The sequence below is a fragment of the Haemaphysalis longicornis genome, unplaced genomic scaffold (genome assembly GCF_048455015.1).
Source record: "Haemaphysalis longicornis isolate Haplotype H1 unplaced genomic scaffold, Haemaphysalis longicornis Haplotype H1 scaffold_7, whole genome shotgun sequence".
Taxonomy (NCBI): Eukaryota; Metazoa; Arthropoda; class Arachnida; order Ixodida; family Ixodidae; genus Haemaphysalis; species Haemaphysalis longicornis.
Genome location: NW_027526422.1, coordinates 18,600,869 through 18,616,590, shown reverse-complemented (window position 1 = coordinate 18,616,590; position 15,722 = coordinate 18,600,869). Strand labels below are relative to the sequence as shown.

Sequence of the window (15,722 nt, the reverse complement as noted above, 5' to 3'; positions counted from 1 at the left end):
GGGCTCGGTTCGTAGCATTCATATTACGTAAGCGTCGGCGCCCTGTCCTAGACAGCAACAGCCGGGATTATTATCACGCGTCACGCACGGGCGCCCACACAAAGAAGGCATCTAAGGTAACGTCACGGTAACAAGGCCGAGAAGAACGAACAGTTCCAAGTGGTGCAGACAAAAATACGTTAGCTGTTGATATTGCAGCCGACCAGTCATATTGCAGATGATACAAATGGCAGGGAGGAACCGATGCATTCATCACGGCCGTCTTTCTTTACAACGTGTCTCAGTGTCAACCCCATAGATCGTTGGCACGGCACGCTGCAGGCAGTGGGCGATAACGGGTCGAGGAATCGCCCCTCCTTTACCGATGCCCTAGCGTGTCCTTTACCGGTGCCCTAGCGTGCGCTACAAACAGTGTTGCGCTCACAGCGGCCTATGTCCGGTGCAACGTGACTACACTAACGACAGGAAACTCGCAGAGCCGCAGTCTGGCGCCTCTTCTGTAGGCGCGGGCAAGGAAATGCGGCTTGTGACGGAGCAGACGATAGGCGCGGGAACTTCATATAAGATAAGCTACGAGACGCCCAGACGATAGGCCGAATGTCGCGTGTGCGCACACAACATCGCCGCAAGACGAAACACGCGACGTTTCAGTGGCCTTTGTTGCTCAGTGAAGTTGCGAATAAAATTATCGCGCGCCATCGCGGACCTTGGCTGCGCTCTGTGCGCAGACATGAAATTATGCCGCTCAACTGTAATGCTGGGAGAAGAATAACTTGAGGTTTTGGTGCTTTGTTATTGTTATTTTATATATTGAACGCACAAGGAAACGAATTACCTTACGTAGCACTAAAAAAATTGTACCCTGCTGGAAGAAAAATTAGTACGTCCCAAGCCCAAGTTAACTTCAACAGAAGAACGTACTGTTCCACGGCTCTTTCGTAAGCATTCAGCGTACCAATAAAAGCGAACATGGCATTCTGGTCGCGTGTGGAATTGGAAACGCCAAACCCGCTTGCCACGTCGTGGTGAGCCAGGTATATTTTTAGTGCGTTAAATCAGTCACAAGTGTAAGTTTACGGGCCATTGGAGCGGCGATTTCGGTGAATTCATCCTCCACATGGCTGAACGCCAGCCAGTTACGTTTTCGGCTAATTTGTGAGTTAAATAACCACGCACGCGACAGTTCCTGCGGTGCAATCGGTCCTGAAATCGGTCGTCCCTTGGTCGGTAAATCTTTCCTCGTGATGCTGGACACGTTATTTTAAATACAGCAGCGGTGCTTAGCCTACCGCCGCCCGCCCACTTTCCAGAGCCTGTTATGAGATTACTAGCGTCGCCCATACTGTTTTATACTGGTACTGGTGCTTATACTGGTAGCATCCGCTTGCACCCAACCAAGCAGAAGCCCTGTGCGTCGATTAATTTGCAATGGAAGGAGCAACCCCACTGAAAAAAGGAGGCTAACTTTAAAACACCAACGATTGTTAATTAAAACCCCTTTCTTACGGAAGGATTGTTGAATGAGAAGCTCGCTCCCATGCAAATCGAATCAAAGTCGATCATGCAATGAACCCAAAAATAAACGCTGAGCGACCCCATGAGATGTTTTGGTTCTATCAGGTCAGTGGTGGGGGTCCGCGAAGCCTGCCTCAAAACTTTTCCCCCTGCCATTCTTTTCTCGAGTTTTGCCAGCACTTGCTTGCAATGCGAAAAACCGCATCACATGTACGCTTAGTTTCTCCGCGTAGCAGATATGTTAACATCTGCTTTTTGCACAACACGCCAGCTTTGAGAAGAAAAAAAAAAGACAAAGACGCACAAAAAGCAGCATATCGGTGTTTAGAAAATTTCAGGTTCAAGGGCAAAAAATGTTTAACATTATGATGTGCATCGTCATTAATGTCAAGCGGAAAAGGCGGGCGCTGGATAAGTGTGTGGGCGACGTAAGCTGCAAGTGCAAATTGTTTGACATTATGACACCGATCAACTTCTTATGCTCCACCGTGGGGTCCCCTATCACTTTCGAAAGCCCAAAAAGGGGTCCCCGGGGTAGTCATGGCTGAGAACCACTGTATTAGGTGATTTGATTCGGGTCACTCTGCATTTCTCGAGTTCGTTGCGTTGTCGCTGGCTTTGGACTTCGATTTGACTCGGTTTGCACGGGAGAAAGCTTCGCATCATCATCAACCACGGAAAGCTGAGTGGACACGAATCATGTCCTCCAAAAATTTTGAATTTTCATCATCGAGTTGGCTTCCCTGCAACGCGTTTTCGGCACTCACGGTTAAATCGGTGAGGCGTCGAATGCTTTGCTCTTCAGAAAAAGCGCGCTATTGTGGATTCGAGCCGAAGCCTCCACTGATTCCAAACGGGCACCACGCCACACCGCCAGTGAACTAACTGCAGAGCGGTTTGTCCAATCTATTGGTCCGCGTGGACCATTTCAGCCCATCACAAGCGACTGCTGGGCGAAACTCCCTTCGGTAGAACACGCACGAGCTAAGTGTGGCAGGCTTATCACACGAACGGCCACGGCCTGAGTCGTAGCGGCGGAATGGACGACTAGGGAGGCATGTACTTTTGGGTCATATCGGGTTCGCTCTGCACAACGCCACCACCGCACCGTCAGTCCTGAAGTGTGCTGGGAATCAAAACAGCTGGGGGAGGAAAGCTCGAGGCACTACGAAACGCGGAAAAAGCGATTCCCGGAAGCCCAGAGAGAGAGAGAGAGAGAGAGAGAGAGAGAGAGAGAGAGAGAGAGAGAGAGAGAGAGAGGCAGAGAGAGAGAGGCAGAGAGAGAGCAACGCGCGACGGTCACCCAAGTACAACGTCCGCTGAGTATAGCAGAGAGGCCAGCCGAGCACACAAACGGTGGAGGAGGGCGAGACAGTTGCGCAGTGGTCTCGGTTTCCATCCACCATTGTCCCGATAACAAATTACCCGAACGACCGAGTGAAGGTCGGATGCGTTACAGCCCGACTACTTTGCGAGTTATAAAAACGATGGGCCTCGGAAGGCCGTGTGTAAAGGCACTAGGAGGCTCCATAAATACCTCGCGAGCAAGAGAATTCGCGGCTAGCTAAGAGGGGGAGGGGGGAAATGGCGGGCAGTTAAAACGACCATTCGTTCGATTTCTCTTCTTTTCAACCAGGCGGGTTGAAATGCGAACACAACACTTCCAACTACAAAAAAATATATTTATAGTTCACACCACAAGCTGCATGCAGCACTGTAGAGGCTTCATTGTTGTAATACAGCCCCCTCTGAGGGCGCCTGACTCACCGCGAAGGGGGTTTTGAAAGGAAGGACCTTTCCATCTCCCATCTCGGCCGGTGGTACCCGGCGCCTATTCCCACTTACTTTAGCGATGAGTTAGGCGCCCTCAGTTGGGGCTTTATTGACAACAATGTAGCCTCCACAGTGCTGCATGCAGCTTGCGGTATGAACTATAGAGCCCGAGACGACGCAAGCTCCCATCTCACTATTTACACCCAGGCCACTGAAGGACTGGTTCCACTGACAGCTCGTGCACTGGAAAATCTCCGGTGGACGTGGACGATAACGCTCGGATCAAATGTCGCAGCGTCATCGTCCAACTGGCCACTGTCAATCAACAAGCGGCCGGACAAAGAAATGTTAAAAGACGACCCATAAACAGCGAGTGCTGCCGCTGGCCTTTACAAGCTAACACAGCGCTCGGAGAAGGTCTCACGAACGCGTAGCAACGGCTCCTCGCTTTATACTTGCAAAATAAAATAAAAATCACGCGAACAACGAGATGATCTTCGCTACTGCGCATCAAAAGTTGACCGCTTCAATAGTCGCTGACACCAGGGCTTTTCGATTATCAATACAGGACTCGCATAAACTTCACAAAATCTAGCAACCGTTTTTTTTTTTTTTTTTGAGCGCATATTCCCGTGGCAAGGCGAGCGTAGGAAAATCCGCGGCAAGCCAGAGAATGATAATCGGAAAGCTCCACGGTCCACGGGGAGGGCACTCATTCTGCATTGAACCACTTCGCGGCAACGAACCCCAGCGCGACGCCGGCGCAAGGTGACACGTACGACCTTATTTTTAAATGACAAAAACGCAGCGTAAACGCCGCGCTTGGTTCGACCAGCCGTACCAAAATCCAGCTCGCCGGATACCAAGCAGTCGCAGACATCGAGTAAATCGTATTTCTTCCTGCGTCGTTTCGAATTCAGTGTAAACGCGGCGCGCTTGGACAAACAAAAACCCTGCCACCATAAACCATCCTCTAGGACAACCGGATACAAATAGTCGCAGATACGGGTAAATCGCATTTCCCCCTGCGTCTGTTCGAATTCAATGTAAACGGTGCGTTTGGTCGGACAACGCTGCTACCATAAGCCACCTCCAAGTACAGTCCGGATACAAGGAGTAAGTCGCAGGCAACGAGTAGATCGCATTTCCTTCTGCGTCAGTCAGTCTCGCACTAACGAAAAGCCGAGGCGGAAACGCAGCCCTTTGAAGAAGGGAGCGCCGAAGGAACACCGATCACGAACGCGACGAGCCCCTACCGTACGACGCCACACGACCCGAGAGAGCGACGGCAGCAAGCGAGCGAGCGTGACGAGTTCGAAGCGAGCTGGCCGGGCCGAGCGATGCCGCCGCGGTCGTGAGCAGAGCCCCGCAAAGACCGCCGCGCAGCAGCACACAATGCAATTACGTCGCACGAACCCGGTTAACGAACAGGCCACGAGGAGCAGGCGCACGATAGGCATCGACCTTCTTTTCCGCCAGCTACGACGACGACGTAACCCGGCCGACAACGGCTCGCCGCTTCCTCCGCGGATCCGGTCCGGAGGAGGATAATAAAGTACCCAGAACAACAGAAGACGGCCGGCCTCAAAACAGCTGCTGCTGCGGGGCACCTCGTGCCACTTTTGACTTTCGAGGAGGGCCTGCAGACGACGAGCTACGGTGCGAGCCGATACCCTCCACGGCCGGCCTCAATATGCGAAACGAGACGGCCGTGCGAGCGGCGTAAAAACCTTCTCCGAGCGAGTCGGTTTCGCAGGAATCGTCGTTAAGGGACGAAGATTTAATAATAGATATCGGATGAACTCGGAGGGGGAGGAGAAAACGGGCCGTCCTCGGAGCCGCTGTTAAGGCTCGCGGTGAGAAGTCGCTCGGCGAAGCTAGGCCACGGACCTAACGCCGAAAACAAAATGGGCGCGAAGGCAACGCGGTCGCCTGGATGCGCACAGCCCCACTGCTGCGTAGGCACGGAACGACGCAGCTGCGGCAAAAATTCGCACGTGCTCCTCGCCGCGGTTGTACACGTTGTTTACAGAGACGCACCTGCACCGGCTTCATTATGCAGCAGGCCATAAAAAGCTCCCAAATATGCGTCGCAGCCATTAATCATTCCGGATAGACTGTTGTGAGGGATGTGTGAATGCCATTCTGAGGCCTTTAGCGCCCGATATGAGAAACGGATGATCACAACAGCTGCCGCGAAGCGATTTGCGCCGAGACCCCGTCGCAAGTGTTGTGGTCACTGGTCCACGCACACAGCAAGCCTGGAGAGGCAACTGCTCATTGCAATGACCTGGCCGTCGACCTGGGAATTTCTGCCTGTGCTTCTATGCGCATAGCGATAATCTCGCAGCTAAGCCACCTTTCACAACGGCCAGGTAGGCGCTTTGTGAGCGGCCTACCGGAGACCAGCGCGTTATCGGAAAATAAGTGGCGACGGCAGAGCGCTTCACCGCCTGTGAAAATTGGGGTCGATGTCGGCAAGTCATTCCCTACTTTGTCTCTCATCGTTTTTCGAACGCATGCCAGAACTAGTGTGCACTGTTTCACTATATCAGAGCTAAGCTCGCGACGCAGCGCAACAAACCAACTTGCGCAGCTAAACACGACAACGGGATTTGAACGCAGGCAAGAGAAAATCCAGAGGTAACGGAAGTCACGCTGAAACGGAGTCAATTCTCACTAAATATTTATTGCTTTCCTTTTCTCTTTGTGGGCCTAGAAGAACTCTGCTCCCTTCGGTATCAGCACGCGTTGCCCCCGACCTCTGCTGACGACGAGAATCCAGACTTCCAAGCAGACGCTTCGCAGCACTTCTAGGATCGGCTACAACGCAAATTTCATCTTATCAGGCCTGCCCATTCTCGCGTGGAGTACCGAAGGCTAAAAGGAGAACAATCGGCGCGCAAGACAAAAGTGCCAGCATCATCTCGCAGGGCAGAACTTCCAGGAAGGCGAGCGGCCAAAAGGGCGGGAAGACCTAGCCAGCGACCGCAGTTTCTCCCCCGACCGGGCCAGCCATGCAGCGAGCGACGGGGCCTCGAGGGAGAGGAAGAAAAACGCGCCAGCAGCGGGAGGTAAAAAAATAAACGCACACACAAGGAACAGAAGGGCAGTCCCGTCGGGGGACCGTATACCAAAGTGTGTCGCGCAGCCCGCGCGTTTCCGACGCGTTGCCCCCAAGCCCTGCGGCCGCACAAGCACGGACGCGCGGTTCTTCGCCGCGTTTTCTCCGCTATGAGGGAACGGCAGCGTTCTAACTGCGCTCGAAAAATGCAGATCCAGTGCTCTCGTATATAAATTAAACGTTGTTTTCGCACTGTTACGGAAGCGCGAGTACCAAAGGACTTCGTGACGGCACGGGACCAACACTGAAAAGCATGCAATTTCACTATTGGAAAACAAGACAAAAAACCAAAATAACGGTCGATCAACATAATATAAAAACATAAAGCAAGAAATAAACAAAAAATCCAACTTTACACTGCAGGGCACATGTGCAGCAAATTACGAGGGCACCGACAAGACTGTTTTTAAAACTGGGAAAGAAATAAAGCAGCAACTTCATCATATAACCGAAACCAGTAGCGATATGAACATAATCTGGCACTGCGCAATCTAGCGTGATTACCAATGTCCTCGCAGTGTCGCCTTTTGGCGGGCAGTAACAATACAAACAAAAGCATACCACAACAAAAACACTCCGCCGCAATCACGTCAACCAAAAATCGCAATCCTCCGCACTAGCAGCAGCGCTTCAAACAGGAGGAAACCAGGGAGAAATCGCGGTGAAAAGGCGCTCGCGATGGAACGCGCACACAACGCGGGCACTGCGCGCCGCACAACGCGGCGAGGCACCTCGTGGCTCGGGCGGCACGCGCCGGGAGAACTGCTCGTCACGGGGACCAGCTCGAGGGACGTACTCGTCGCAGAGACGAGCTCGTGGCCCATCAGCGCGCACGAGCCGCGATCGCCGAAAACGCGCACTGGAAAACACTGCAGCGCGCGCGCGCGGCCACAGCCACCATCCGAGCTCCGTTCAGCGAGGCACCGCCGCTCACTGCCGCGGCCGCCAAAATTCGACGCCGCCGAGTACGTACCGTTTGAAGTGCTCCCGTATCCGTTCTTCTCGAATATTATCCGGTAAATTTCCGACCCACAGGTGTCTAGTCTCTCTAACCATCTTGCATTGCTGGCCACATCAGGACATCATTGCGCTGGACTCGTACACACGGCCCCATCAAACATATATCATACACCGTGTGTTTTCTTCGCGGCCCACACTACACGCAGGCATTCTCCGCCGCGAAGAGTGACGTCACCGCTCTCGCGAGCTCGCGCGTGAAGCTGCGAGAGCGCGCGGAGGTCCGCCCCTCGCGGAGACCGAGGAGGGAGAAGCAGGGAGGGAGGTCAAAATGGCTGCCTGCCTCCCCCCCCCGGACCGCGCCATTTTTTTTTTTTCCTGAGTCACGTCGATTTCGGGCTCGTCGCCGTACGCTGACCATCGCTCGTTTTGTGGGATATCCACACGAAAGCGACAAAACAGCGAAGTATGTTGCGAACAAGACTGCCGTTAAAATTCCCATTGCGGCGGTGTTTTATTTCCGAGCGGCTTATAAGAGCAGAATTTCGTGCCACGTACGTGAGCAGGCCTCAATGACTGTCGTTGGCTCCTCGAAATATACTCAAACCTAACAAAACTGGGTACCTCTGACAAAGCAACCCGTAATGACGAACGGTTTAATAAGGTAACAGATCAAAATGTCACCACGAGAGGGGAAAAAAATAAACACGCCACACCCTCATGCAGTAAATTAATTGGCTTCTCTAGGCGAATGCAACACAACAGAAAAATGGAAAATACTCCCTGGTGATGGTCGAGGCCACAGATAAGCATGGAATAACTCGATAAATCCCAGGGGCACGAAGGCGCCGTCGAGTAATCCAAACTAAGCGCAAGCCACCCCCACGATGCGGCCTCGTCGATAATTCCGATCGTGGTGGGTTCGCCGCTCTCGCTACGATAATCCACTTTTGGGCGCCGATGCGAAGCCGCTGACCAAGCGAAAAATAACGAACGCAAAATATCTCCCGAAATGAGTAAATCCAATTTCGGCATCCGTTTGCATTTCGAGATGCCAACATGGCCGCCGAGGATCGCCAACAACCCCACCGGCCAACCATAATCCATGAGGGCAGGCACACCGAACAGGCTGGAACAAATAATCCATAGTGATCTCTCTTTTAATGATTACAAGCACATATAATCCGTCCAGCAGCGTCGGATGATCTTCGCAAGGCACCGCGACTCAGCGCACCGACTGCTCGCGGTAATAAGAACACTGAAGTTCCTTTAACCTTCTTGGAACACAAAGACTGTTGCTCGAACATCACCGTGGCAAAATTGGGTTATGCGCCTGCGCACTCCGCTCTGCCACGTTGGGCAACAGAGGGCGGGATCAGAGTGGCCGCGCCGCCTGGGGACAAAAAAGCAAAACCAAATGATGTATCAAGGTAGCCAGACGGGCCTTTGTAGCTGCCAAAAGCAGCCAACTGTCATTCTGGAGTTTTCTGTCACGGGTACGCATTACGGCGTCAAAGGTGCCCAAACTAATGGCCACAAGAAGTTTAATTCTTTCGCTCCAGAAGGTAACAGGGCGAACTATTTTCTTTCGTTTTTGTCCTTCTCATGCAATGAACAGACATTGTTCACGGGATGTTTCATTTTCGGGCCATACGGTTGTTCATCCGAGTACAGCCGTGCAGCTTCCGCGTTCCAAAAGCGCCACCGAGAAGGTGCCTGCTTGCCCTTTCGTTTGGGTGCTTAGGTTTGAGATGTTTGTTGCACCCTTAATTATTGTTTTGCAGTCATCACGTGTTAATTCTGTCTTGGCCACCTTCTCTTGGCCAATCCCCCTCGTGGGTACAGACAAACGATGCTCACACCGCGACCATGTACAGCCTGGGCCAATTCGAGAGTGCGTGCTACACTTATCCCGGACTAGGGATGCCTTCCACGGGCCGAGGCCCATTCATCAGCCTCTGCTCGACAAATAAAATATTTATTCTCCTCTCTCTCTCTCTCTCTCTGCGCACTTCTTGTGGATTCGAATTCGGTAGACTATTTTCATTCCAAAACGGGACCTACACAAGGCCAGCTCCTCGACGGTGACTAGAATGATCCATATACTCTTGTGATATCTTTTCAGAGCAATTGTCTTAAGTATTTCCTCACTAAATAACTTGAAAATGAGAAGAAGTCCATCATTCATTCAACTTTTAAAACATGCTTCTGCGCCTTCACGGGTAGGACGTCTATTTCCAATCACCTCAAAGCACATTCAGAATCTCCAACTAGATTTTGTGGGATAGCTTCAAAGTTTCGTACGGTGCGGTTGGGCTCTGGGCCTGAACCGTAGTACTAAAGTAGGAGCTATATTGGTAGACTCTATCATTACATGAGTGCCAGAGTCATCATTGCATTTGGTTTGCATGTGACCAAAGCAAGAGGAACAGATGCAATTTGTCTCTGGTTACAGGAACTGTTACACACACTTATTCTGAAGGTGTCTGTCGTGTGTCCCAGGATTCGACAATGTATATGAGCTTCCCTGTAGCAGCAACTGCCCTGGAATCTTTTTAGATCACTTCAGCTGGAGATGAGAAAGTAAACCAAAAATGAAAGCTGATTACCATGGCTCAGCATGTGAGGTGTTGCAGTTTAGTGCGTCCGATGTTCTCCTTATACGTATACTAAAATATTCTGCTCAGCATGAGGAAGGCACTTCGGCTTAGTACGTCTCATGCTCTACTTCTACGAATAAAACAATTTGCTCAGCATGTTAGAGCTGTTGCGGTTTAGTACGTCCCATGTTCTACTTCTACGTATGAAATATTTTGCTCAGCATGTGAGAGGTACTTCGGTTTAGTACTTCCCATGCTCTACTTTTAAATATCAAATATTTTGCTCGGCATGTAAGAGGTGTTGCAGTTTAGTACGTCCCTGGTTCTATTTAAACATATGAAATATTTTGCTAAGCATGTGAGAGGTACTTCGGTTTAGTACGTCCCATGTTCTACTTCTACGAATAAAATATTTTGCTCAGCATGTGAGGATACTTCGGTTTAGTATGTCTCATGTTCTACTTCTATGAATAAAATATTTTGCTCAGCATGTGAGCATTGATTGATTGTAGGGTTTAACGCGCTGAAGCAATGCTGGTGATGAGGCGCGCTGTAGTGAAGGGCTCCAGATTAATTTTGACCACCAGGGGATCTTTAACGTGCGCCGAAATCTCGTACACACAGGCATTTTTGCTTTTTGCCTCCATCAGAAAAGCGGCTGCCGCGGCCGGGAATCGAACCTGCGACCTCGTGCTCAGCAGCGCAACGCCTTAGCCACTGAGCCACCACGGCAGGTGGCATGTGAGCAGTGTTGTGGTTTAGTACATCCCATGTTCTGCGTCTACGAATAAAATATTTTGCTCAGCATGTGAGGGTACTTCGGTTTAGTGTGTCTCGTGTTCTACTTCTATGAATAAAATATTTTGCTCAGCATGTAAGAGGTGTTGCGGTTTAGTACGTCCCTGGTTCTATTTCTACATATGAAATATTTTGCTAAGCATGTGAGAGGAACTTCGGTTTAGTACGTCCCATGTTCTACGTCTACGGACAAAATATTTTCACGTGAGAGGTAATGTGGTTAAGTACTTCCCATGGTGATCAGCTTTCACTTTTTTGCTTACTTCTTCATCTCCAGCTGAAGTCATCTAAAAAGTTTCCAGGGCAGTTGCTACATGTGGCGCCATGCAGTTATAAGCAAACAGTGGTGCTCACATTCAAGCCATTCCAACATGCACAAAATGCAACACCTCAATGTCAATTTTTTTTACAGCTAGACATGTTTTTGTGTTGATATCAACTTTACTTTAGCTCACATTCAAATTTTCAATACTCACTCCTGGTGAGGTATGTGGTGCTGTGGAGTTTTGTACACAAACAACAACACTGCTAACTCTTCACCTGAAATCCAAGTGAAAAGTGGTGATGTAATATCTGCCCTTCACAATTTCTATGTTGTGTATGTATCTGTTCATTGTGGCAATGCTGCCTTTAGTGTCCCACTGTCTACAGTGAAGATGGTGACAATTATAATGCTTTACATATAGCTTCTTGGCCAATCACCTGGTGGTCACATGGGCAGGATAGTTCATACTTCGTGGCCAAGTGATGCTAACTGCCTGGGAATAAGGCTCCGCTCTCGTCGGTGAGTCCCCGCCCCCCCCCCCCCCCCCCCCCCCCCCTCCTGGGGGGGCTCACTCTTTTGTATAATAAAGTTTGATCAATCAATCAATAACGGCACAATGATGAAAGAAAATTACCACACAGAGCGCTGACTAACAACTAAGGCTTAATTTTTGCAAAATGATAGATGAAAACGAGAAGATACAAGGAACAATAAAAGCAATTAATTACATGGTTCACGGTTTACGTATGCAATTTCTTTGAAAATAAAAAATGCAGAGAACACGAAAAAATTAATGTCATGCATTATTTCTTTTTATAAGCAAGAATGAAATGTTGTTGCTGCAATGTGGAATGCTCAGTGGAGGTGTTGCCCTGACCAATCCAACCTCAGCTTTCACGCACAGTTTGAAAAGATAGGCGCATCCGCAGCTACCCACTGCCATTGCTCTGAGTGTTTTCCAAAGCCCTGTTGAGAGAAGCATGGAAAGGAAAAAGGGAAACCGACCTGCCAGCGTCACCCACGGTTGCTGCCACGCCCTATGTGCATGGTGTGTTAGGGTTGTTGTTCCTGCTTCCAGGAAACCGGCAGGCTGTGTAAAAAATTTTAGCGTGGAGGAGCTGAGAACTTCTGCATGTGGAAAGAAGCGCAGGAGTAGCTTGGTCCACTGCACTGTGGCATGCCCCTGATGTACGAAAAGTCGTAAGGAGGCCAGACCAGATGTCGTCTAAATGACAGACTGCGTGAGTATGCAAATTCACCTCAATCCAGCACTGGCTCTCCATTGCGAGAAATGCAAATGTGTACCCCTTCCTGATACTGCAAGTGCTTTTGAAAACACCAAAATCAGTATATGCATGGAATCTCTAAGTCCTTCGGTATCTTCAAATGAAAAGACACTCGTGGGTGGTCTCTTTGCTAAAGAGATTGCATATCTAAACAGTGAAGCACGTGATTAAGCTTTTTGCTCTCTTTGTATCTGTATCTTTTGTCTTTTCACTGTATCTGCGAAAATGGAGCCTTGGCTGTTAGTCGTCACTATGTGTTGTTTGCTTTTTTCTCTCTCCTGTCGTTAGTGCAATACAAAGACAACTACTTTTTTCTCCAAGCATGCCACAGCACGAGTTATCATGAAACCCTGAAAAGTGTGCCATTAGTCGCTTTCATTGTGAAAGGTTCACTTTAACAGGCCTTGCCATCAGTCGTACGGATAAGGATAAGACAGTACAGGCAAAGCAAGGAGCACAGTATCCTCTGCAAAGGGCACCAACGTCAACCATTTCATGAGACAGTTTCATTCTAGAAGCATGGGTGGTCCAGAATGATATGGACACTGAAGACAAAATGTAAGTTGCCCTAGATCAATAGACGAGCTCACCGAGAACACAAATATACCACTCTCAAGCGTAGCTTTTGTAAAATAAGGTAGAAAACAGCGAAAACGTGAAGACGGGTGTCGCTGGCACTGGCTATACCGCGCAACTTACACCAAAAGTGGTCAAAATTGCGTGAAAAACATTTTAACAATGTGCCTTCAGAAGTTTAGAAAAACTTCAGTGGAATTTTTTGTGGTGTCTTGTTTGAACGTCGAAGCGCAAAACGACAGCTACAAATAATATCATGGGAGCCCAGCCAATACTTGAGAGCTAGCTTTACTGGTTGGAAGCACAGAATGCCCTATAATGTGACGCTGCCCTGTACTTGCAAGGACATGCTGCTTGTTCCTGCTTGCATTTATTAAGCAGTTTAATAGTCCAGCTGAAAGCTAGAGCTGTATCAGATCTATCAATGAGTAGCTGTGCTACTTCACCGCTGATTATGGGTGAAACATAAGGGAGTGCGCACACTGTCACCAAGCAGTGATGCTTTCACTAGTTCATCAGCATGGCTTCACAACAGTGCACTTCGGAACAACCTTGCCTCGGCTGCACCCAGTAGCTACACAAATTGGGATTGCAAGCCATGCAGAGCAGCCGCACAAACCACCTAAAGCCACTGCAGACAACACTTTAAAAAGATGCAAGAAAGCTCACACTAACGCACAAGACTTGAAGGTAGCAAAGCTATATGCAACCTTCGCGACCATCACGACAGAGACCATCACGACAGTTTAAGTTCACGATTGCAGTCAATTTGCTTCTTCTTCACTGCCACATTGACATTTACTCAAACATTGTCGCTATAAGTGTGGGCTTCCTTCAATTTTTTGGAAGTGGTAATCACTGGACATCACTTTGGAGGGGCGTAAGCTATGACGTGTTGTTCTTGTTGCCAGCAAGTGTTGCCACAATTACGGCAAATTCTTTCTCGTTCCGGGCAACTGATGCCATGATTACGGCGAATGCTGGAGTTTGGTTTTTGGCCAACCTTGGCCAATCTCCCTAAGCGGGTAGGCTTGGCTTGAAACATGCACCGGGACGCTGAGCGGCGTGTTTCCAAACGCTTCTCTGCACAGAGAACCCACGTGACGTGTCTGTTAAGGCGATGGAGAACAGCAGTTTAACGTGGTCATTGGCTGCACCCCAAACCTACAGCGACCTAAAATATACCAAATCACCATTATTAACAAAAACAATGCGTATACTTGAGTTTATAAAAAAAAATAATTTAGAAAGAAATTAAGCAATGAAAATAAAAAAGAAAACTAAGGAATGGACCTGCTTGGGCTTGAACCCAAGCCATCGGTGCCAGTACTCAGTGCTCTACATCGAGGCTACAAAGCTCGAACGGCGGGGTCGTATTAGCAGGCTCAAAAGAATAGCACGCGCAGTGACATCATACGTCACGTGGGTGCTCTGTGCAGCGAAGCGTTTGGAAACACGCTGCTGGGCGGTCGTCGCGAGGCATGCACACACAAGCGCTCGGCATTTTCTTGGTATTTTTAACTGCGGACAGGAAAAATTAAGATTTGCTAAACAGCTCCACAGTTAAAAAATGAGCGAGTGCCACTAATTTTAAGGGAAGCAGCCGTAACGCCGTGGTAACCGTGGTAACTGGTCGCAGGTAGCGCAGGACCCGGATTATTGGAGTTTAATGGGAGAGGCATTTGCCCTGCAGTGGGCGTAGATAGGCTGGTGATGATGATACAATCAAAAATCTTGTATGCAACAGTAGCACCTAGAAATGCCTTGCAAGGAGCATGTATTGAAAAGGTTTCTGTGTCTTCACTCATCAGGATTAAAACCTCCTAAAGCCACCCGACTATGATATTTGCAATTAAAATAACATGCACGCACAGTACACAGTGTCTGAAATAAATCTTCATTTAATCTATGCGAAAATATACAGGTGTGTGTCATACGTAAAGCTTCAACAATATCTAGTATGAGCTGCAAATACATTGCAAGAAAAAAACTAAACAAGCCTGTTCCACTAAACTTAAAATTAGTGTGGTCGGAACCTGCTCAAAAACAAGTCGAAGTATCTTGCTTGGGCCCAGTGTCAGTCATTCTGAAAAGGATAAGAACATGAAATAAGGCAAGTACATCAAAACTTCTCTAAAACAAGGTGGACAGCAATAAAGAAGGGCAGAATTTTAACACTTGCCATGCTTAAAGACACGTTACACTATGTGCACAAGCATCAGGTGCTGCAATCTGGGACTAAGTTGCGACCAGTAAGCGCCCTCATTATCAGCTTTTATCCCACACCTTGATCATCTTAATTTCTCATTACCTCTCTCTCTCTCAATGTTACCCCAAAGAAGCCAATATTTCCTGCCCTCTGTCACCTTCAAATGGAAAGTGTCACTTACCCTTTCTAACCTTTGCACATACAGAAGTGCCATGAAAACTCAACTGCCAAATTTGGCAAAGACACGTTTCTCTTGTTCCAAGCTTTCTGTCAGCTATTGCCTGTCTATTGTGTCTAAAGTATGCGGATGTACACATCAGCCATATGGCACACAGTGCATTGGGCGAAAAGGTGAAAAAAAGAAAATAAAAAAGGCCATAAATGTGCAGAGTTATTTCACTCATTCCCTACCAGCTAATGCACGATTTATTATGTGCCATGTATAAACACTCCATTCGGCCTAAATTGATAAAACGCACGGCTAGCTGCTTGTGGAGGCAGTTCAGATGCCAGTTGCCACAAGCAATATTTTTAGGAGAATTCACCGGTACTCAAAACATTTTAAAAGCTGTAGCTCATCCAAGGTCCAGGGACAAAGTCGCTGCCAACAAACACATAC

At 48.9% G+C, this 15,722-nt stretch overlaps 2 protein-coding genes across 5 annotated transcripts in view; both read right to left on the bottom strand.

The window, feature by feature from the left end:
- Positions 1-7,626, bottom strand: part of Spen (spen family transcriptional repressor split ends) — a 158,207-nt gene extending 150,581 nt beyond the window's left edge. For both annotated transcript variants that reach the window (XM_077676171.1, XM_077676172.1), the window contains exon 1: positions 7,386-7,626. In XM_077676171.1, coding sequence (XP_077532297.1) covers positions 7,386-7,468 — 83 coding nt within the window. In that variant the 5' untranslated portion in view covers positions 7,469-7,626. The remainder of the gene's footprint in view (positions 1-7,385) is intronic.
- Positions 7,627-14,782: 7,156 nt separating this feature from the next.
- Positions 14,783-15,722, bottom strand: part of LOC144144649 (lisH domain-containing protein ARMC9-like) — a 48,207-nt gene continuing 47,267 nt past the window's right edge. For all 3 annotated transcript variants that reach the window (XM_077676174.1, XM_077676173.1, XM_077676175.1), the window contains one exon: positions 14,783-14,980. In XM_077676174.1, the coding sequence (XP_077532300.1) occupies positions 14,976-14,980 (5 nt within the window). In that variant the 3' untranslated portion in view covers positions 14,783-14,975. The remainder of the gene's footprint in view (positions 14,981-15,722) is intronic.